The sequence below is a fragment of the Typopeltis vanoorti genome, chromosome 4 (genome assembly GCF_054136105.1).
Source record: "Typopeltis vanoorti isolate ZY-2024b chromosome 4, IOZ_Tvanoo_1.0, whole genome shotgun sequence".
Lineage (NCBI taxonomy): Eukaryota > Metazoa > Arthropoda > Arachnida > Uropygi > Thelyphonidae > Typopeltis > Typopeltis vanoorti.
In genome coordinates, this window is record NC_143552.1 from 23,794,021 (window position 1) to 23,818,278 (window position 24,258).

General features: G+C 36.0%; 1 protein-coding gene across 1 annotated transcript in view; it reads right to left on the reverse strand.

Annotated features, from left to right (window-relative positions):
* Nucleotides 1-24,258, reverse strand: part of LOC150107164 (PHD finger protein 12) — a 664,368-nt gene that overhangs the window by 420,600 nt on the left and 219,510 nt on the right. The window contains exon 8 of the mRNA XM_090391685.1: nucleotides 22,114-22,254. Coding sequence (XP_090247811.1) covers nucleotides 22,114-22,254 — 141 coding nt within the window. The remainder of the gene's footprint in view (nucleotides 1-22,113; nucleotides 22,255-24,258) is intronic.

Sequence of the window (24,258 nt, forward strand, 5' to 3'; positions counted from 1 at the left end):
GAGCTACAACCTCCCAGATTGTCATTCAGCTGTAATCATGTACTGGCGTTCACGAGATGCTACTATCACGCACTTTCCCAACATTACAACTAATGAAAGAACAGCTTTAAATACAACCACAACGATTTAGTGTCAATTATGTATAGAGACTCTCTATGATGTTCATAGTTTATTTAAGCTTCAGTGTTTTTTCTTTCTTTTATAATGTCACCTGATGAAGGCTGTTAAGCCGAAACCAGTCGTGTTTTTATATTAAAACCTTTTTACTTAAATCTCAGTTCTAGTCATTCAATTCTTTATTAAAAAAAAAAAAATATATATATATATATATATGTAGTGAAGTGTATTGGTGATAATCCAGTTCCTTGAACAAGACCTCTATTGATTTTAATTTTTTCAGTTGTTTCATTTTTAATTTTAATATAGCTTTCTTCTATTATATTTGCTATTGCTTTTGTGGTTTGAGGTGGAGCTTTCAATTCACACAGTATACAACTATCCCTTGATTAACGCGATTAATTAATCCCTCGATGTTACACGTATATCAAAATCGCGTTAATCAAATATAATAATCAATGGCAAAAATTACAATTCGTCCATGATCCATTTCTGTATTAATAATTCGTTTTATATGGTACTCTTTTAGGAAAGATAAAAAATGAATGCAAAGTAAATGTTTAATAAATGCTTCAACCTTCATTAGTTACTGCATTTTTTTTTATCAAAAACAAAAAGTTATAAAGAGTCATTTGAATAGTTTGTTTTTTTCTTATCAGTATAACTTCTATGGTAACAAGCAAAATGACTCTCTAGACCTTGGCAAACAAGCATTCTTCAGGTTTAATACCACTTTCCTTCATAATGTGATCCATAAAAATAATGAATAACAGAGGGGATAATGTACATCTTTGTTTGACACCAGATTTAACATTAAACCATCTTCCTGTACTTCCTTCAATTCTAACTGCTGACTTACAACTCAAATAAAGACTAAGTGTTGCTTGATATAATGCTCCATTGACACCATATAACTACAGCATTTTGAATAGCTTCTCTCTTGGCACCTTGTCATATGTTTTTTCTAGATCTACAAAACTTAAATACAGATCTTTGTTATACTCCCACGATTTCTCAAGAATTTGTCATAAAGCGAAAATCTGATCCTGACAGCCTTATTTGGCCTGAATCCAGCTTGTTCTTCATCAAGCTTTTCTTCCACAATCCTTCTGAACCGTTTCTCAAGTATACTTGTGTAAATCTTACCAGGAACACTCAGTAGAGAAATACCTCTGTAATTCTCACATTGAGTTTTATTTCTCTTTTATATATGGGTACTATGATAGCTCTACTCCAATTATCCAGAATTCATCCCTCTGTCCTGGCCTTCTGAACTATGCAGTGCAGTGCAGTCACTGTAAGATTTTTATGCCTCCATACTTGAGCATTTCTGGTCAAATATCATCTACTCCTGCTGCCTTTCCACATTTCAGGCCTTTGATGGCTTTTTTCTACTTCAAGTATAGATATGTATTCCTGACTGCATTCCTGTTGAATGTTTTTTTTACCAATGTATTGTTACTGCTTGTTTCATGTTTTCTCCAGTTTTCATGTTACCTTTATCATCTCTAATTCCTTTTACAGCTCTCTTTCCTCCATTTTTAAGCTTCAACAACAACAACAACCTCCAGAATATCTCGCCACCTTTTTGATATTTATAGTTGGGGATTACTCAGAAAAAAATGGAAAGATTACTACTCAAGTATTACCATTCTAGATAGAAAGCTCAGCCTGGGGTGAGACACATTATAACAGCCATTAAAAGATCCAAATAGCATTCCACAGTTCGCATTGCAAGAAGTGACATTTAATGGACAAAGCTGATATCAGCATGGTACCCCAGAGATGGAAAGAATTACAGGAAGACCAAAGAGACAGAGGGAGGATGAGAATAAAAGGTGGTTGGAACTCACTGGCACAGAAAAGCTCAAGATAGAACTGAATGGAGGACTTGGAAGGAAGCCTTCATACAGCAGCAGATCGAAAATGGCTGATGAAGAAGATAGTGATATCTTCATGCTGGTTCAGAGCAAAAGAGTATACAGAAGGTGCAAAATAGGGAGAAATCACCACACTGTGTTTTGAGCAAGATAAAACTGAATATCATTTGGAAAAGAAAATACCCAGAGAAAGACCAAGATATAGGTAGACTGATGCAGTAAGAATTGCCTTTGAAGATTGAATTACAAGAATTGACGAAGTTAGAAGTCTGCACAGTTAGCCGAGTAGCTATGCCCTTCGCAACCATATGCCTGGGAAAGGGGTGTCCTGGGTTTGATTCCTATCACTGATGTGAAGAGCTTAGGATCTTTCTCAGACATAGTTAAGGTAGTCAGTCTAGGATGTGGATTGCAGGGCTTTTCTCTCCAGTTTATCAGGGTTTTTTCATCCCTAGAAGCAGGCATGTGAAGGGTTTAGTATTTTCAGGGAAAATAGAAAAGATAGGATATGAGGGGCACTGCTGGTGATAGCAGATGAATTGCAGTCAAAAAGAATAGAAGATAGGTAGGAGGGTGCCTGTTCATTTGAAGCAGTCTGGTGTGAAATCAAAGTCAGTAAGACAATATATATATATATATACATACACATATAGTTGGTTGTTGCTATAGGCCAGGGAGTTATACAGATGATCTGGATAACTATTATTATTATTGAGTGATTATTATTGGAGGACTTCAACTATGGAGATATAGATTGGAAGGAAGAAAGATCACATGGCATGAAGGAAATGGAATTGAAATTGCTGCACCTACTGAGAGATAATTAGTTGAGGCAGCATATGATGGAGGGGACTAGAGGAGTGAGAGTATTGGACCTGGTTACAGGATCAGAAGAGCTATCCATAACGAAGGTGGTCATGTTGCCTCCAATTGGCAAAAGTGATCATGCATCTCTTGACTTGGGAGACTGTAAAACATGAGGAATATTCTCTCATGAAGAGGTATATATGGAACTACAAGGCAGGTAATTATGACAACCTTGGGAGGAAATATAATTTGTGCCATGGCATAAAACACTGCTAGGTAAGGATGTCAATTGTGCATGGAAGATAGTTAAGGGTCATCTATAGAAGCAATATTAAATTGTATACCTAAGGTAAGGAGGGTTAATCAGGTAGGAGTTAGATGGATGAATAATATCATTAAGCACGAGCTGCAGAAGAAGAAAATGCTGTGGAGGGTATATAAAGAGAAAGATGACCAGCATGGCAAGGAAGGCAAAATCAGATTATGAGAAGAATCTAGTTGAGCAGACCAAGGGAAATCCAAGGGTTCTTTTGTTATGTGCTAAGTAAGAGGAAGAATGACCATGAAAGATTAACCTTAATGAGTGATGATCATGGGATGATAGAAGCAGATAAAATAGTTGAGTTACTGAGTGACGACTTTGCAAGGGTATACCATCCAAGTGGGATTGCTGCTTTATCATATGTGTCAGTAATGTGGGAACAGAGGTCGATGACTTAGAGGTTCTTAGGATATTGCAGAATCTCAATGTAAATACAGCTGTGATATTAGATGGGATATCAGCTAGGGTTTTGTGAGAATGTGCATCAGAACTGGCAACAATGCTCTTTAAGTCTCTACTCTGATAAATTTTCAAGGGAGTGGAAAGAGATCAAAATAATTCCCTTGCATAAGGAAGGTTCTAAGACTGCAGTAGCAAATTATAGACCAATTAGTATATAAGGTGTGGTGGTAAATGTACTGGAAAAATTGGTCAAAACGAGAATTCAAGAATGAGTGGATAAAGATATGATACAGTATGAGGGACAACATGGCTTTGTCAAGGTTAAGTCATACCTTAGTAATTTACTAACTTTTTATAGAGTAACAGCTGAGTTGGATAAGGGAAATGTCTATTACATGATGTCTATTACAAAAATCCTCTTACATGATGATTCTGCTGGATTTCACAAAGGCATATGACAGAATACAACAGAGAACTCTGTTATGCAAATTACAACAAATGGAAATGGATATGATACTGGTTATGTGGATAAGAGTGTGGCTGCTGGACTGATATCAAAAAGTAGAGGGGAAGAATCAAGGTGAAAACAGGTGATTAGTAATGTGCCAAAAGGTGCAGTGCTGGGACCACTACTGTTTAATTTGTACTTAAAAGATATAGGAAATAACATGAAAAGAAATATTCAGTTGTTTGCTGATGATATCTGAAATTAGGTAGAGTAACAGTTAATCGATGCAATGTGGAGAGCTTGTAGTGCAATTTAAGTAGGCTGTCAGTATGGACAAAAGATAATGGGTGTCAGTTTAATGTGGAGAAATGTAAAGTTACGCATTTTGGGCTAAATAGGTTACAAGTTGTGTGCCACATTGATAGAACTGTACTCCAGGAAAGAGATGAAGCTAGAGATTTAAGGGTGGTGTAGACAGAGAGAGTTTAGAAAACATATTGTTAAAGTTGCTAAGGTAGCCTAAGCTTACTTGGCTATTGAAGAACACATTAACAAGTAGAGATAAGGAAGTTGTTATTCCTCTTTATAAGGACTTGATATGTTAACACCTGGATTACTGTGTTCAGATTGGGTCTCATGGGTTTCTTGGGGTTGAGAAAGCAGCGGAGGTGATTCAGAAGCAAGTGACCAGGATGGTGAGTGGTCTGTGGAATATTCCCTATGAGGATAGATTGAAGGTGTGTGGAGTGCAGAAGTCTGTTGATAAATTTAAGTTGCTTAAAGGGTTTTATAGGATAGATGCAGGGAAAATGTTACAACACTCGTTTAGAGGGGCCAGAACAAGGGGGATCATCCCTGGAAGTTAAATAAAGATGCAGTTAGTAGGGGCATGGTGACTAGATTTTTTGCATGGAGAGTTGTGAATGAATGGAATAAGTTGCCAGAGTCAGCTGCTAGCAATTTGTATGTTAAAGGGATCAAGTAGAGGTATGATAGATTGTGTGCATAGTTTGAGTCTCCTGTGATGAGCCTTTGGACTATATGGAAGCACCCGTATAATAATAATAATAAAGAATAAGAGTCTGAATTAAAATAAAAAAAGATTATAATAAAAATTCATCCAAGTGACCAAGTTCTCTCACATTCAGAAGATAAAACTGAAAATTTGATTATGAATTACAAGATGGAATAAATACTACAACCATGAGATAAATGCTTATTATAATGTGACATTTTAATGCTAACATTGGAACATTTGAATTAAAATCTTCCATCATAATAATCATTTATCTACTGGGTGTACTATTTATTTCATCTTGGAATTTATGATGATATGTTCAGATATGTTGAGCATCAGGGGCAAGCTTAGCAGAGATAAAAGATTAGTTGTTGCCAATACTATCGTTTTCTACAGACCAGGAATCTAATACACATGGACCTCTACAGACTTCTAAAAGATGTATTGGATTATAGCTTAATAAGGAAAGTATGAAAAAACCTTTAGTAAAGAATGTCAAAACCTTTCAAAGTACTGAAATGGACCCAACTCATCCCACAACTACTTTTAGCTAAGTCACAGATTATATTTAAGCATAAAATAAATATAACTGAGATTAATTCCAAAATTTAACTGTATCAAATCCAGAACTGATTTGAAGACAGAATATTTTCCCAGATTTCTTGGGAAGAAAATCATGATCAAAACTGCCTATGACAAATAAAAAAAAAAGCCAAATAAAAATAATGCATGAGATTTTAGGACTCTGGGAACGAAAAAAGAACAGTGCACAAAATAACTGTGAGCTATAAAACCTGTACCAATCATCATGAAAAACAATGATAACCAAATCACTGGAGACATACAATTAACAGAACACATCAAGTATAAGTTTTTCCAAAAATTATTGGAAACTGTTGCAATTCCACTAAGGATAAAGAAATGGCACCAGAGATATTAGAATAGAAGTAAATTGAGCAATTAACAAAATGAAGCTTAATAAAACACTGGGAATTAATAATATCACTTTTGAAGATTTTCAATACAGTTTTTTTTTTTTTTTAACACTATTATTTAACAAGATCCTTTATTCTGGTAGGATTCCAAATAACTGGCTACGTGGAAAAATGATTTCAGTTCATAAGAAAGGTACAGGAGTACAAAAATTACTGAATAACGATAATGTATATGTGAACTTTTCATGAGAATTCTACAAAACTGAATAAGTGGAATATATGTACAGTGGAGGATAAACTGGGAAAAGATATTCACCTTCTTTGGTGTTTTGTTGATTTCAAACTGATATTTAACTCAGTTAACTGAGAAAAATTACTCCATATCCTATGTAATAAAGGATAAAAAAGCTTAGAATACTATCTCGATATCAGAATATGAAAGTAATGGTGCAACATGGTAATATCAATACACAACTAATCTGTGCAAAGAGAGCAGTAATGCAAGGATGACTCTAAACCCCACTTTTTAACATTGTCAAATGATCTTGTTAATAATAATATCTTCTTCTTCTTGGCTTCCAGTATTAGGCAACTGTTTGCCTGTAATGTTTTCAAGTGTTTAAAAAGTCTTCTGCTCATCTCCTCCTGGGTCTTCCTCTTGATCGGTGTCACTTTGGTTTATATTTCCAGGAGATATTTGGCCATCTTTCCTCATTCATTCTTTCTATGTGGTTTTTTCAGTTCTTTCTATAGTTTGTGATGTCTTCTGTTATGCTAATTATGGATAACTGTTTTCTTATTTCTTCATTTCTTATCTTGTCTATTCTTTTATAGCCTGTAAGCAGTCTTAGGAACTTCATTTCTGCAGCTTCCAGTTGTCTTTTATCTTGTTCTCCCCAAGTCCATGTTTCACTGTCATATTTCCGTATTGGTTTGCCTATTATTTTATATAGTTTTATTTGGGTTGTTCTCGACATCTGTTTACTGAAGTGTCTATTCAAAGTTCCAATGACTGCTATGAATTTTTGCTTTTTATATGCAATGTCAATTTCTCCATTGGGGCTTATGTAATTTCCTAGATATTTAGATTTGTTCACTTGTTCTATTACTTTGTTGTGGATGACTAGTTTGCCTCTTTTAATTTCTTTACCTTGAAATGCAATTGATTTCGTTTTATTTATTGAGATTTTCATGTCATACTGTTCTATTGTTTTGTTTAATAAGTGTCAATTTTTCTGTAACGGGTCTTCGTTTTCAGCAAAAATTACTTGATCATCAGCATACAAAAGGCTGGTTAATTCTTTATTTCCTATATTAATTCCTAGGTTTTTGTTTTTCCTCCATTCTCTTGAATTTTTTTCCATATATATATATATATATATATATATATATATGAAAGAATGATCATTAACTCGGTTAACATACATATTTTTATAAAGAATTGAATGACTAGAACTGAGATTTAAGTAAAAAGGTTTTAATATAAAAACATGAACTAGTTTTGGCTTAACAGCCTTCATCAGGTGACATTATAAAAGAAAGAAAAAACACTAAAACACTGAAGCTTAAATAAACTATGAACATCATAGAGAGTCTCTATACATAATTGACACTAAATCGTTGTGGTTGTATTTAAAGCTGTTCTTTCGTTAGTTGTAATGTTGGGAAAGTGCGTGCTAGTAGCATCTCGTGAACGCCAGTACATGATTACAGCTGAATGACAATCTGGGAGGTTGTAGCTCAAGTTATTATTTAGATGAACAGAATTGAAGATGATTTTTCTAGATTCCATGATTTTTCTCTCTAGTTCATCATTGCAACGGAAGATGTTAGTAGATTTTCCCAACAGACTTTGTGACTTTGGTTTTCATCATTAGGATTAGCCTAGAAAAGGATATGACTAGATAATGCACTGGCTCGCTGTCTCTTGTAAGTAATGTCCCTCATGTGTTCTTCCATACGCAATTCGACAGATTTGTCTGTCTGCCCAAAATAAGGAATATCACAATCACACAATATTTTATATACACCATGGTATTTGAGTTGATGGTGGCTTATTAAGAAACAGATCTTTGGAAGTGGAGTGAACAAGGTTCTGATATTGTATTTTCTTAGAACTTTTGCTAATTTATGTGAAACTGTACTTATGTAAGGAATAGATATATTGCCTTTGAATCTATTTGTTTCTTTTGACTGATTTCTAGGAGGATTGAGGAGGAATTTTTCAATGATTCTCTTGGAATATCCATTAACTTTTGAAAAATTCCTCCTTAATTCTCCTAGACATCACTCAGAAGAAACAAATAGATTCAAAGGAAATATATCTATTCCTTACATAAGTACAGTTTCACATAAATTAGCAAAAGTTCTAAGAAAATACAATATCAAAACCTTGTTCACTCCACTTCCAAAGATCTGTTTCTTAATAAACCACCCAAAACCTTGTCATCATCAACTCAAATACCCTGGTGAATATAAAATATTGTGTGATTGTGATATTCCTTATTTTGGGCAGACAGACAAATCTGTCGAATTGCGTATGGAAGAACACATGAGGGACATTACTTACAAGAGACAGCGAGCCAGTGCATTATCTAGTCATATCCTTTTCTAGGCTAATCCTAATGATGAAAACCAAAGTCACAAAGTCTGCTGGGAAAATCTACTAACATCTTCCGTTGCAATGATGAACTAGAGAGAAAAATCATGGAATCTAGAAAAGTCATCTTCAATTCTGTTCATCTAAATAATAACTTGAGCTACAACCTCCCAGATTGTCATTCAGCTGTAATCATGTACTGGCGTTCACGAGATGCTACTAGCACGCACTTTCCCAACATTACAACTAATGAAAGAACAGCTTTAAATACAACCACAACGATTTAGTGTCAATTATGTATAGAGACTCTCTATGATGTTCATAGTTTATTTAAGCTTCAGTGTTTTTTCTTTCTTTTATAATGTCACCTGATGAAGGCTGTTAAGCCGAAACCAGTCGTGTTTTTATATTAAAACCTTTTTACTTAAATCTCAGTTCTAGTCATTCAATTCTTTATTAAAAAAAAAAAATATATATATATATATATATGTAGTGAAGTGTATTGGTGATAATCCAGTTCCTTGAACAAGACCTCTATTGATTTTAATTTTTTCAGTTGTTTCATTTTTAATTTTAATATAGCTTTCTTCTATTATATTTGCTATTGCTTTTGTGGTTTGAGGTGGAGCTTTCAATTCACACAGTATACAACTATCCCTTGATTAACGCGATTAATTAATCCCTCGATGTTACACGTATATCAAAATCGCGTTAATCAAATATAATAATCAATGGCAAAAATTACAATTCGTCCATGATCCATTTCTGTATTAATAATTCGTTTTATATGGTACTCTTTTAGGAAAGATAAAAAATGAATGCAAAGTAAATGTTTAATAAATGCTTCAACCTTCATTAGTTACTGCATTTTTTTTTATCAAAAACAAAAAGTTATAAAGAGTCATTTGAATAGTTTGTTTTTTTCTTATCAGTATAACTTCTATGGTAACAAGCAAAATGACTCTCTAGACCTTGGCAAACAAGCATTCTTCGATTAAACATCTGGATTCATATCCATTACTTGCTGATTAAGTGATTCTAAACTGCAAAATATTCCATCCAGTTATTTGATTGTTATCTCCTTTGGAACCTCATCTTCACATTCCATTTGTTCGTTGTCTTCCTATGCGCGTTATTGTTCAATTTCAAGAAGAATCGTTGTCACTAAAATCTTCTGAGTTTGAATCCAATAATTCTTTAACATCTTCTGCATCAAAACCAAGGTCTTCACCAATTGCAACTATTTCTTCAACCATGGTGTTTGCAGGATTTTTTAAACCACCTAAGTCGTTAATGCATTCTGCAAAAGGTTTTTTCAAACAGTTCTCATGCAGGCAGAAGACATTTGCTCCCACGAATCATGAATGTTTTCAATTGCATGTTTAATGTTAAAATTTTTCTAAAATTCTTGGAGCGTAATCGCATTTTCTCCCGTTGTTGTTTCTACTGTCTTTGAGAATGTCTTTTTAAGAAAATAGGCTTTCAAAGTTGCAATAATGCCAATGTCCATGGGTTGTAGCGATGATGTCGTATTTGGTGGAATTTTGGTAAATTTAAAGACACGTTAATTAAAACTCTTGCTGCGTATATCAAGGGATTGTCGCAATTAATTTTGCCGCATTAATCAAATCCCGCATTAAGAAAAACAGGTATCCCTTACGTGTTAAGCAAGGGATACCTGTATTGATTAAATTTTGTTCTGTTGATTTGATCATATGCTTTCTCATAATCTAGGAAGGGTATACATGTTGGCAGGTTAAATTCTATTTTTTTTCTATAATTTGTTTGAGTGTAAATGTGGGATCTGTGCAATATCTTCCTTTCCTAAAGTCACACTTCTTCTCCAATAATTTTCTTGGCCCATGGTGTTAATTTACTTTTATTTATATCTAGATATATTTTATAGCATGTATTTAATAAGGATATTGCTCTGTAGTTTTTGCAATCCTTTCTGTTTCCTTTTCGGAATATGTTTATGACTATTGATGTCTTCCATTCTTATGGGATGTTTCCTTCTTTCCATATTCTGTTTCGAAATTTAATTAATCATAATTGAAATGGTTTAGAGCTGTATTTATATAGTTATGAATTTATTCCATTTTCTCCTGTAGCTTTTCTATTTTTTAGTTTTTCCAATATTTTCTTTAGATCATTTAACTGTATTGGTTCTTCACTTGTTTCTTGACTTATTACTTGTTTTATTTCAATCTGATTATTATTGTTTAGAAGCTGGGTGTAGTGATTGGTCCATTCTTTTGTGGAGGGGCCCTTATTAATAATATAACATATGAAAATAGAGAAATAATGATAAGTAATGACATTACTCATATAAAATATGCAGAAGTCTGTCATAAATGCAAATTTTAAACCAAATCAACAGTATGAGATAATAAAATTAAAAGAATATTGTAAAAAACATAACATGTCAATTAATATAAAAAAAACTAAATTGGAAGACAAATAGAAAAAAGTAACATTACTTGAATGTTGAAAATGTTACTTTTTTCTATCTGTCTTCCAATTTACTTTTGTTTATATTAATTGACGTTATGTTTTTTACAATATTCTTTTAATTTTATTATCTCATACTGTTGATTAGGATAAGAAAAGAGTTTTAACTACTTCGGTTTACTGATCACATCTAATTTAAATAATGCTACAATAAGTAAACACAAATCTCAATATGATGCATGATGACTAAATTACAAAAAGTAAAAACTTAATCACTTGAAATTTATACAAGCTCAAGCTGAAAGAAAATTGCTAGCGCTTGAAATGAAATGTCACTGGAAAATTAATAAACCATACTGGACAAATAAACAAATTAGATATGAACTTGACAGACTGCAAACAATTACAAATATTATTATTATCTGAGACCTCCAGCGATCAAGGACTCATCGAGGGAGGCTGTAAATTACCCAACCCATCTATCATACCTTCCCTTAAATTCATTTAACTAGATACACTCACTACCCCTAAGGGCAAATTATTCCACTTACTCACTGCTCTCTGGGAGAAAAACCTAGCTCTTACCCCTTTCTTGATTGAGAACAACCTCAACTTCCATGGATGTCCCCATGTTCTTTTCACACCTTCCATATAACAAAAAATTTCATCATTTGAAATGCTATAACACCCATTCAAAAGTTTATAGACCTGTATCATATCATCCCTCTTTCTCCTGTTAACCAGAGTGTGCAATCTACATACTCGCAATCTGTCCTTATAATCTAAATCCCATAATCCAGATATAATCTTTGTAACTCTTCTTTGCACCCTTTCCACAGCTTCTTTATCCCCTTCGAACCTGGGAGTCCAAATCTGTGCACAGTAATCCAGGCGTGGTCTTATCAAAGCCTTATAAAGAGACAAAATTACTTCCTTATCCTTACATGTCAAGGTTCGCTTCAACATAGCAATTATCCTCTGAGTTGTATTTGCAACTTTTGCTATGTGAACTTTGAACTTTAAATTCTTATCCACCAATAACACCAAGATCCCTTGCCTCTTCAGTTCCTTATCCTTACATGTCAAGTTTCGCTTCAACATAGCAATTATCCTCTGAGTTGTATTTGCAACTTTTGCTATGTGAACTTTGAACTTTAAATTCTTATCCACCAATAACACCAAGATCCCTTGCCTCTTCAGTTTCTTGTAGCATAACCCCTAATATAATATGCTGCTGGAACTCTAATCATGACAAAGTGCATAACTTTACACTTACTAACATTAAACTGACAGCCATTTTCGTTTGCCCAGATTTCCAATCTATTCAAATCATTTTGTAATTGCTGAATATCAAGAGCATCCCTGATTGCCCTGCCTATCTTCGCACCATCAGCAAACAATTGCAAATCTGATGATAGTCCCAGCTTGATGTCGTTAATGTATAGATTGAACAATAATGGCACAAGGACTGAACCCTGAGGTATACCACTGGTTACCTTAAATCTGGCAGATTCATACCCACTGTATATCACTTTTTGATATGTCTATCAACCATACCCTGATCCAAGTCAATAGATTATATTCCAATCCCATATTCTCCAGTTTATGCAACAGCTTATCATGTGGTATCCTATCAAATGCCTTAGAAAAATCCAACTCGACTTTAACATTGTTATAAAATATGAGAAAACTGCTAAAATATGACCTTCCTTTAGTAAACCCATGCTGTTCCCTGCAGAGTATAGAATGCTTGTCTACCCATTTCTGTATGCGAATTCTTATCAACTTCTCTAAAATCTTCACTACCACGCCAAGAGATACTAATAGGTTAGTAGTTAGACAAATCAATTTTTGCACCACCTTTGTGCAACAGAACTATCTTACATTCCTGTGGCATCATTCCTGAGCTGAGACTCAAGTTATACAAATGTGTGAAAGGCCTAGCTAATTCAGTTGAACATTCCTTTAGCAAACGGGCTGATATTCCATCTGTCCCTAATGACAAATTCTTATCCAGGTTATGCAACAGCTCTTCAACCTCATTTTCGTGAATCTCTAACTCTTCATCCAATGTAGCAGTAGCACATACACCTGGTCGATATATCTTAGCAAAGTGAGCACTCATTAATTTAACAATCTCCTTAGCTTCTGACACTCATATGCCATGTGCATTCAATAAAGTTATTCTTCCACATTCATTCTTTCTTTTGCTTGCAGCATAACGATAAAATTCTTTTGGATTGCCTTTAGCTTGAACGGCCAATTTCTTTTCGTACTCCGTTTTAACTTTTCTCAGAATACTCGTTACTTTTCTGGCCTGAGCTTTATATATTTCATAACTCCTTTAACTCTTATTCTCACGATATTCTTTCCACATCATCATCTTCTTGTGGATCTCTTGCTTAATAAGGCTGCACATCCATTTCACTCCCAACATATTCAAATGACATTATATATCAAGTGACAATAGTTAGAATGCATCAACAGATGGTAATGAGAGATCTTACACAAGACAGGAGAAAAGAGCAAATCGCCATCCATGAGATGCTCAATCTGTCCTAGGTCTGAAGAGATAAGAAGGAGACAAAACACAATTTGCTGTTGTGATTAGATGAGCAGCTAATGTATGTGCTCTCCAACTAACAGGCTATGGATTTAAATTCCAATTGTGGACAAAGTGCTTTATTAATCCCTTTGTGGGATATGAATTTCATCTATTGATTTGAGATTACCATCCAGCTCAATGAATATCTGAAGCGGTTTGAGAAAGCATAGTCTAGAGCAGTGTTTGGATGTGATCTAATCCTTAGACCACTCGCACTAATACTACCTTAACACAGGCATAAGTCTTTTGTAATTGGGAGAAATATTTAAAAAAAAAAAAAATTAAATTACTAACAGGTAACCAAAAAGCAATATGGCATTGGGGAGGGGGGGGGGGGGAATAAAATAGAACAGAAGGAAACGTGAAGTTTATTTGCAAAGCAAAAAAGATACGAGAAACTGTCTAAATTATGTCAACAGCTACATAAGTTTCAGCGAATTTTGTGTTTCACACAAAGAAATGATAAAAAAAGCAATAACAAATATTTGTTAATCACATATAGATATACATTTAAAAACTGAAGAAAATTTCAGAAAATACTAATTGAACATACAATTACGCAATGCACAAACCACTATTAGGCTATTCAGTGGAGGAACAGAATGGGCAAAATATCAGTAAAAAGCTAACGATACATACATCTTCAAGGCCCACCTTTCCTAATTGGGTTGTGGGAGCAAAACCTGCAAGAGGAACTTCCAATGGTCACGATCCTCTGGCACCAAGCTCAGGTGTTCCGGTGGGATTCCCAAACGTGCTCACCCAAGGTTTTGGATATAATCTATCCAGCGAGTCCTTGGCCTTCCACGTGGCCTCCCACCCTCTGGCTTCGCAAAGAGGACCTGCTGAGGGAGCCTCTCTTGTGGCATTCTGACCAGGTGCCCGTACCAACGTAACTGTGATCTCTCAACATGGAGAAGCAGCGGTTGAGTATTGAGGGTTTCCCGAATTGCAGAGCTTCTGACTCTGTCAAGTCTTGTCAGCCCCACAACCCCTCGAAGGAACCTCATTTCAGTCGCTTGGATTCGTGTCCGCATTCTTTCGGTCATTACCCAACTCTCGTGACCATAGGTGAGGATGGGGACATGTATTGAAGACAGCCAGCTTTGTCTTCTGTCTTAACTCCTGCTTCAATACTACTGAATGGCCAAGCTCCTGCAATATTGAGCTTGCTAAGCCAATTCGAGTATCTAGCTCTACGTCCCATTTTCTATCATTCGTGAATATGGACCCAAGGTATTTAAACTTCCCCACCTGCCTCGTTGGGACTCCACTTACATGTAGAGTGCACTGGTATGGTTGTCTTGAGATCACAAATGTTTCAGTTTTGGCCACACCGATCTTCATTCCGGCATCTGCACAAACACCTACAAACCTATCCAGGGTCTGCTGGAGGTCATCTGTGAAAGAGCTAAGCAGAACTAGGTCATCTGCAAAAAACAGACGTCCAATGCTACATCTTCCGATTCTGACACACTCACTACCTCGGCTGTGCCTATCACAATCCAGTGCATAAATATTATGAAAAGGAGGGGGTGACAGAACATACCCTTGGTGGAGGCCAATGGAGACTGTGAAAGGTTCAGACTTTGTGCTGTTTACCCTGACAAACAAAACTATGGGCATTCATACAGGGATTTGATGGCAGCTAATAGTTGGCCATCCATTCCATACTCCTGTACTACTTGCCAAAGCTTATCCTGAGGAACCCAGTCATATGCCTTCTCCAAGTCCACAAAAACATGTGTAGACATTCTTGGCATATTCCCAAGATTTCTCAAAGACTTGCCTTAAAGTGAAGATTTGGTCAGTTGTGCTTCTACCAGGATGAAAGCCGCATTGTTCTTCCTGGAACTTTGACTCAACTATGCCCCTGTGATTTTTTTGCTAAATGGACCTCTTCTACTGTGAGACTAGTCATTGCCCCAATCTGCGCCTCTTGAATGTCCACAACTGCTGGGCCACCCGGGTTAAGAAGGCTCTCAAAATATTCCCTCCATCTGTGGAGGGAATACTTTGAGAATTTTTCTTCATGAGAATTCTTCTCAGTTTTTAAAAGTGCACCATCAGAGTCCTTAATTGCCCTTGCTGCGCACGATTTCCTCCCTCAAAGGCAGGGATGGTCTGCCAGAATACTTTGTTTGCATTTGCAAACAAAGTATTCTGATCTTTGGAGAAAGAATCTAATCTTTCTCCAAAGGATTCCCAAGCCTTCTGCTTTGCTGTCTTTACTGCCTCAGCAGCAGCTTTTCATGCCTCAGCATACTGCAAACGCATCTCAGGTAACCTGACCCTAAGCCATGTTAGGTAGGACTCCTTTTTTTACCCAGACAGTTTTTTTGGACTTCTTGGTTCCACCACGGTGTCCTTTTCTCACTGCCCGTTGCCACGCCGAGCTGCTTTCTGCCACAGCATGAGAGTGCAGAGGCAGTGACAGCTGTTCTGAACAGCTTCCACTCCTCTTCAACATCTGCAGTATGCTTGGGAATCTCTTTGAACCTGGAGGAAATGTCATCTGCAAAATTCTTCCTCACGGCCTCATTTTCCAATGCCTCCCATTTCACGCGGTACAGCTGCTTATTCCTACCAGCGTTGATGTAGCATCTGGTTTCTGAAGCCGTAGAATGCACACAACAAGGTGGTGGTCAGTTGATAGTTCTGCCCCTCTTCTCACACGAACGTCCAACACTGAGGAAAATAGGTCTGCTGAGACTATAAAGAAGTCAATCAGAGACCTTTGTTCTAGTATATCCCTGTACCAGGTATACTTATGGACTTCTCAGTGCTAGAAGAAGGTATTCATTATGGACAAGCTGTTAGTACAGCAGAAGTCCAATAATTTCAACCCATTCGCGTTAAGGTCTGGTGCGCCATTCCTCCCAAACACACCCCTGCATGTCTGGTCATCTGTTCCAACATGTGTATTGAAGTCACCCATTAGCAGGACTGATTCCATGTCTGCAACCCTGTCAAAAGCAGCATCCACTTCCACTAGGCAGGCAGAGTATTCTAACTCCAGATTAGGTGCATAGGCTTGCACCACAGCCAAATCATGGTTTTTCATCTGAAGCCTTAACACACATACCCGTCTCCCCAATGGGATCCACTCAGCAACACAGTCTGACAGCTGGGGGCTTGTGAGTATCCCCACACCCGCCTGAGCAGACATTGTCGGGCTCACACCAGAGTAGTAGAGCTTCCACCCCTTATCCAGGTCGACAGTTCCAGAGCCTCTCCTCTTGGTCGAAGAAAGCCCGACTAAGTCTAGCCGGTAGCGCTTGGCTTCCTCAACCAGTTTCAACTCCTTCCCTGTCAGAGAGAAGATGTTCCAGTTGCCTAAAGCCATAGTCTAGTGCCGTTGTCATTTCCATCCTTTTGCAGAATCATTTCTTTGCACTGCCCCTAAACACCTCCCCAAACGGGTAGCAGGCCCACTGATGGAGTTTCCTCTAGCAGAGTGCTGACGAGTGGTGTCTAAGGGAGACTGTAACATATTTTTCAAACAGGTCCCTCTGCCTAAAACCCGAACGCGTCCCTTGGTAACCTGTGCGACGGACGATGCGGTATGAACATTTTTTGATGGCCTGATCATGTTACAGTGTTTGATAATGTCCTGTTAGCACAAGACAAAATGGCACAGCAAAATAGGAAAGATTCCCCTCGAATACTCTAATAGCATTCGGGGGAAGGAGCGAGAAGAAAGAAAGAAGCAAGGGAGGAAGAGAAGGGACCAGTCTACAGATAATATAACAGATGTATATTACATGAAGTAAGGCATGGCCCAGCATCAGGTACGTCGGCTTTGCCATGCCCGTACTCACTAAAGTGAGCCCCTGAGGAAGCTAACGATGCATATCCAAGTTAATTCCATTACAAATTTTTTGAAAACAGGAATGGGATTAGTCAATTTTTATTAATTAAGAAGGAATATGTGCATGTGAACTACTTCTGCATGATAATTTGATAGTGTCCTAGTGAAACACGTGGGTAGTGTCAATCCATACTGCATTCTGATTTGTGCAGTAGTAGTAGTAATAAGCAAATATAACTCTGAAAGTTCTTTTCTGAGAAGAATGGCCAGTGTGACCAAAATATGAACGGTTGTAGTCATGCGGCACTTAGTAAAAGCCCGGGTGATACAAGGGCTATTCAGTCCTTGACAGTAAATTACAACACTTATTAGCAGGTGGTTTCAAGGAAATCCAAATTTTTTTGTATGAACTTTGAATATGCTGCAAAAAGCCATTTTTGCAAAATATTGCTTTACAATATGTTGCAAAAAACCCTACCCAATGAAAAGGTACTATTTAACTTTTCTGATCACAACTTGACATTAGCAGAAGCTAGCATTTTAAGGAAAGGGTTCAATTTTGTGGTTGCGCAAGAGTACATTCCTAAAATAGATATTACTTGCAACATAGAAAAGGCTCTTTACTTTCTACCTCAACCTGATGTAAATGACATTAGATTAAAGACTGTGATTCTTCTCTCATTTTCTTGACTTCCTAAAAAGAATATCAGCTCCTTAGAAAAAAGAACTCTTTTAAATTTAAAGAATAAAAATATTATAGTACTTAAGGCTGCTAAAGCAATTCAACTGTGATCTTGAATACAACTGATTATATGTCCAAAATTTCAATTCTACTTTCTGACATCTCTACTTACACTCCATTAGATTATGACCCGACTTAGACAAAATGAAGAAACCAATAATCTTTTATGCAACATGACTACATGGCCTACAGATCTTAGGAAAAGACTGAAATCCCTGCATCCCTTAACTCCATGTTTACATGAAATGCTCAAAGTACACAAGAATAATATTCCTCTTCGACCGATAATAGACGATTTTAGCTCGCCTACTTATTTGTTATCTAAACATCTTGCTAATCTTCGAAAGGAGGCACATTAGACACATGGATGCCAACATCATCAAAAATACACAACATTTGCAGAAAAATTAGGAGAAATTTCTATCTCAGCAATGGACATTCTAGCTAGTCTGGATATTGTATCGTTATTCACAAATGCTCCTGTGGAACTTATGGATAATCCATTCCCTCAGAACATCTCTCAACTATTTAAACACTCTTCTCAACTCAAATTTTTTCCAATGGAATGAGAAAATTTACAAACAACTTTCAGGCCTTGCAATGAGAAGTCTTCTATCTCCTCCTTATGCAGACTTATTCATGAAAACTTCAAAAAAGGATGTCTTGTTATCTACAAATCCTAAACCGCCACTTTAGTGGAGATATGTAGACAACATATTCATAAAATGGAAATACAGTGTGGCTGAGTTACAAGATTTTCTGTCATCTATTAATTCCTTCCACCATAAAATCAAATTCACTTTAGAACTTGAAAATGAAGGAAAATTACCATTTCTAGACGTTTCAATTAAAAAAAAAAGCAGACTGAGGCATTTCTCTTGGTATGTACCGTGAGCCATCTCATACAGGTCATTATCTACATTTCTCCTCGTTGCATCACATTTAACAAAAATTAGATATTGTACATATGCTGAAAAAGAGGGCGATTGCTATTATAAGAGATAAAGGAACACTAACAGAAGAATTATATTCTATTCTCCAACTACTGATCAGCAATGGATATCCTAAAACATGGCACAAAGAATACTCTTCTCTAATCACTCTCCACAACATATCCAAGTTAATTCCATAGTGGCCTTCAAACCCATTATAACGGTGCAAAATCTGTTACGCTCACCCAAGGACCACAACCCTTTCAACAAGCATTCTGGAATTTACAATATTCCATGTTCTTGTGGCCTTAATTAATTAGATAGGACAAACATCGAGAAGTTTAGAGATAAGACAAAAGGAGCATATTGGAGACAGCAATAACAAGAGAGAAGCAGTTCAGATATGACATTCCATTTCTTCCACACTCACCGCTATGCATGCCATACATAGAAGACAACTTCAGCACCCGCAACATCAAAGAGGCTACAATGTAATCCACTTACAAGGTACTCTCAACAGAAAAACCAAGGAATGATTTTGTGTGACATTTGGAAGTCAATTATCAGATATTTAAACACATTGGACTTTATTTGGTAGTGCCACACCACGGCAACTCGTTGCAAAGGTGGAGCAAGCTCCCTCACTGTTCTTGATATTTTCTCATAATGTAAAACACACAGCTCTTAAGAGATGTAGTACTGTTTCACATTATGAGGAGAGGTCACTACCCAGACCGGTTTCAACCTTTTTTGAGGTCTCATCAGTGAGTAGCTAGACCTAGAATATCAGAGTTTAAGTGAAGAAAACTTACATACCTTTGCTATACGATTGCCCGAAAGGTGTGTCACTATATTATATTATTATAACATAGTATAACTAAGATGAAAAGCCAAACGGCTATTTTTTCTGGCGAGGTTGATAAGTTAAGGGGATAAAAATCCCTTATTGTTTTTCAGCACTTAAACTCTGATATTCTAGGTCTAGCTACTCACTGATGAGACCTCAAAAAAAAGGTTGAAGCCGGTCTGGGTAGTGACCTCTCCTCATAATGTGAAACAGTACTACATCTCTTAAGAGCTGTGTGTTTTACATTATGAGAAAATATCAAGAACAGTGAGGGAGCTTGCTCCACCTTTGCAACGAGTTGCCGTGGTGTGGCACTACCAAGTGGTCACTTACGCTTGGATACGCTGACAGTTCGTCGGCATGAAACGTTACAGATCGTAGTTTTCGATCTTAGTTTCGCTTACTGGCTGAAAAACAATAAGGGATTTTTATCCCCTTAACTTACATTGGACTTTAATTTTTCTGCAAACTGTCAGGCACACATGCTGAACAATGACTGATCACGTGCAGCTTCCACACTCCACGTGTTTCTGTTTTACAGTTTTATTAAATAATTATTACGACCTATAAACCCAAGCATCAGTTATTTTTTATGGCATTAGCCTTTTTCTGATAAATGATAATTTATTTTTTATTGAAAGTCAAATATAATATACTTCCCTTATCTTCATACAAATATACATACCCATACTAAGTGCAGGTTTCTGCAGTTTTTATATTTCACACATACTGTTGTTTGGCCAGAATTTCTGACCAGCAGAGTTACACAAAACAAGTTTAGAAACTGAAATGGCACAGAGCCAATACGAGAAATTTTTAGGACAACATGAAATTATTCCACGCAGAGCATTTCAGCATCACTGTCCTAATTTAAATTAGAATAATGGACTTAATATCCTTAACATTAAAGATACCAAGCAAATTATATAAACTTGGTTTTAATCCTTTTTCCCAAGTAACCAAACAAGCAGATAAGTCAAGTTTGCACCTGAAGTATTTTCAGGTCTGAGGCAACTCGTGGTAAAGGTGGAGTAAACTTTGATCACTTTCCTTAGTATCTCCCTAATGCAAAGCACATCTCCTTGTAGACATGCATGATACTATGTATTAAGGGACGGACCACAACCAGACCAGTTTCAACCTTTATTGAGGTTTCATCAGTGGGAGCCAGACCTTGAGATGCCAAGGTTGAAGTAATGCAGAGCTCATAAATTTTACCTATACAAGTTGCCCCAAGGTGCTTTGACCTTATTAAATAAAAATCTCAGGATGAGAGAAAGACCTTGGCATCTAAGGGTCTGGCTCACACTGATGAGACCTCAATAAAGGTCGAAACCGGTCTGGGTAGTGGCCCTTCCCTTAATGCATAGCATCATACATGTCCGCAAGGAGATGTGCTTTGCATTATGGGAGATATTAAGGAAAATGCTCAGGGCTTACTCCACCTTTACCACGAGTTGCCTCAGACCTGAAAATACCTCAGGTGCAAACTTGACTTACCTGCTTGTTTGCTTACTTGGGAAAAAGGATTAAAACCCAGTTTATATAATTGCTTGGTATCTTTAACGTATAATATACCCAAGGTAAAAAACTTTCTACATCTTAATATCCTTAAATTTTGGGAAACAACTATCTTGAATTGTAGCCAAGATATCTATATCTATATATATATTTTTATTTTTTTTTTCTAATTTTTAGCTATCTCTTAAAGAATCCTAACAATTAACTGTTATAGCATCTAGCACTCAGAATTAGCTATTTGTTAACTCTGCTCAATTTTGAGCTGTTTATTTTGACATGTGGGAGATGTAATTGTGTTATACATTATGAAACATTTATGATTCTGTAATATATAGTTAATTAATTATAAATGTTTGACATAAGATAGTAGATATTACACAAGGACAAACAACTGGAAATTTATGGGAGAGTCATATCCAGCAGTGGATGGAAAGAAACTAAGATATTTATTATTAAAATAATTATATGTTGTTAGTTTTATGTGCACTCATTAATGGCAAAACATCCATGTTTCATTAAACTAAGATACTTAATACATATCTCAAGGGATTGCAAAATGCTGAATAAAATCCGACTATTAGTCAAAATACATGGTGATGCCAAAACAAGCACATTAAGGCAGCTCTGAACTCAAGCTCTCATATCTAAAAAAATTAAAAAATAAAATAACCCCCACCTCATCTTGTTCTTCTGCTGTCAAACCTGCATCTGTCAAGGTAGATACTAATCCAGCATCACTGGGTTGTGGCGGAGCTTCTGTAACACGAGGCAACAATGGCAGAGGATATTTGTATTGTTCTTTTATTGCGTTGGGGACCTAGAAATATTTCAATGTGTAATCAGAATCATACATGTTTACAGAAATAACTTTAATTATAGTAAATTCATGTAAATCAAAGTAATAGTTTGTTATAGTGGAAAAATATGGTGAGGATCTTTATACTGAGTTTTAGGAAACATCTTTAGGATCAATGTGTATCATAACTAAATAAAGCGCAATATTTATATTATTATTATTTTTATATGGGTACACCATGGAGTCAAAAGACTGATTTGATAGACCCACACTATTCATTAACACAATACTTATTATACATCATTAAAACTTATTCACTGCTGGAGCACCCAGAACCACTTCTACCAATCCATTCCACTCATTCAACACTCTCCAAGTAAAGAACCTAGTCTGAATACCTTACTAACCACACTTTTTCACAACTTCTAAGTGTTATAAAATATCCTGTTATAAAATATTTCATAGAGTAAATCATTATCTGTTTATATTTTGTTATTACATCTAAATTACCCATGGAAGACAGAAGTACTTCTTGGAGAAAATCCTACACAGCACAGTTCAAGCTTGAAGTGGTAGAAGTAGCAAAGGAAAAAGGGAATCGTGAAGCTGATAGATTGTTCAGTGTTGGAGAAAGTAATGTTCTGAATGGCGAAAGGCTGAAAGTCCTGAAATGTTTACATATGAGGAAACGTGCTATGAGATTTAGAAGATTCTTGTGACCACCCATAGAGAAAAAACTGTTTGATTGGGTTGTTAGTGAAAGAGCTAAAGGTATGAGAATATCTAATGTCTGTGTGTTGCAGGAATTGAAAAGAATTGAGCAAAACAATAATATAAAGGATTTCAAGGCCTACCCATCTTGGGTTTTTGAATTTATGAAGAGAAACAATTTAAGTGTGCGCCCCCTCCACTAGTGTTGGTCAAAATTTGCCGTGCGACTGGGAAGCGAAAGTAGCTAAATTTCATTTGTTTCTGAGAGAAAACTTGTGTGGGGTTGATGCTTGTCACTTTGGGAATATGGATGAGGTTTCTGTAAGTTTTGACATGCCTAGTTCTGGAACTGTGAATCTGAAGGGAACAAAAGAGGTTTCAGTTGCTACAACATGGCACAAAAGGTCTAACTTTACTGTGGTTCTCTGCATAACTGCAGATGGTTCCAAACTGTTATAAGTATTCCAAATTGGCTCATTCTAGGTGGTTTAACAAATAAAACCCCAACCCCTTGATCTTGCAGTAAATAAATCATTCAAAGATAATTTGCAGGCTATGTGAGAAGACTGGATGTTGAATAGTATCCATGAATATAACAAAACAGGGCAGATGAAAAGAACGTCATATAAAGATAGTTACGTGGATTGTAGAAAGTTGGGCTGCTGTAAGTGAAAACTGTGTTAGAAATGGTTTCATTAAAGCACAAGAGAATGCAGTGGTGTCCGGTGACAATGACTATGAAGCTGAAAAAATACCGTAAAATTGCGTTAAAAACGAAATTTTTAATGCAATTGATTCTTTCAATATTGAGTCTGATGAAGAATTTTTTGGATTTGAATAGTGTAATGTTCAATAAATATTAAGTAATACTTCACCTTAGTTTTGTTATTACATTTGAATTACCTCTCATACCTTTCAAATGTATACTGCACATGTTCATTTTTAACGAATTGAGACTTTTTTGTATATATATTGCGCGCGTCATCTATCGAAAAATACGGTAATTTCCAATCATCATCATTGGAATTATCCACCTTTTCACAAATCTTACATTCATTACTTATCAGAAAGCTCTTCTCTCTTATTAATAATAGATATTTCACATATGCTAGTATTTTGTTGTAGACCAACCACTTCATATAATACATAAAAGCATTTGTTTTTACTACATCTGCTATTTCTGAAGAGTGGGGAAAAAAATTTTCCTAAAAAAGGAAAAAGAAAAAGAAAAAAAATTAGCTTCATTGTATCACTAAGTACAGAGACATTTATAGTTTATGTCCTATATTTAGTGTAATTATAGACAACTGCAAT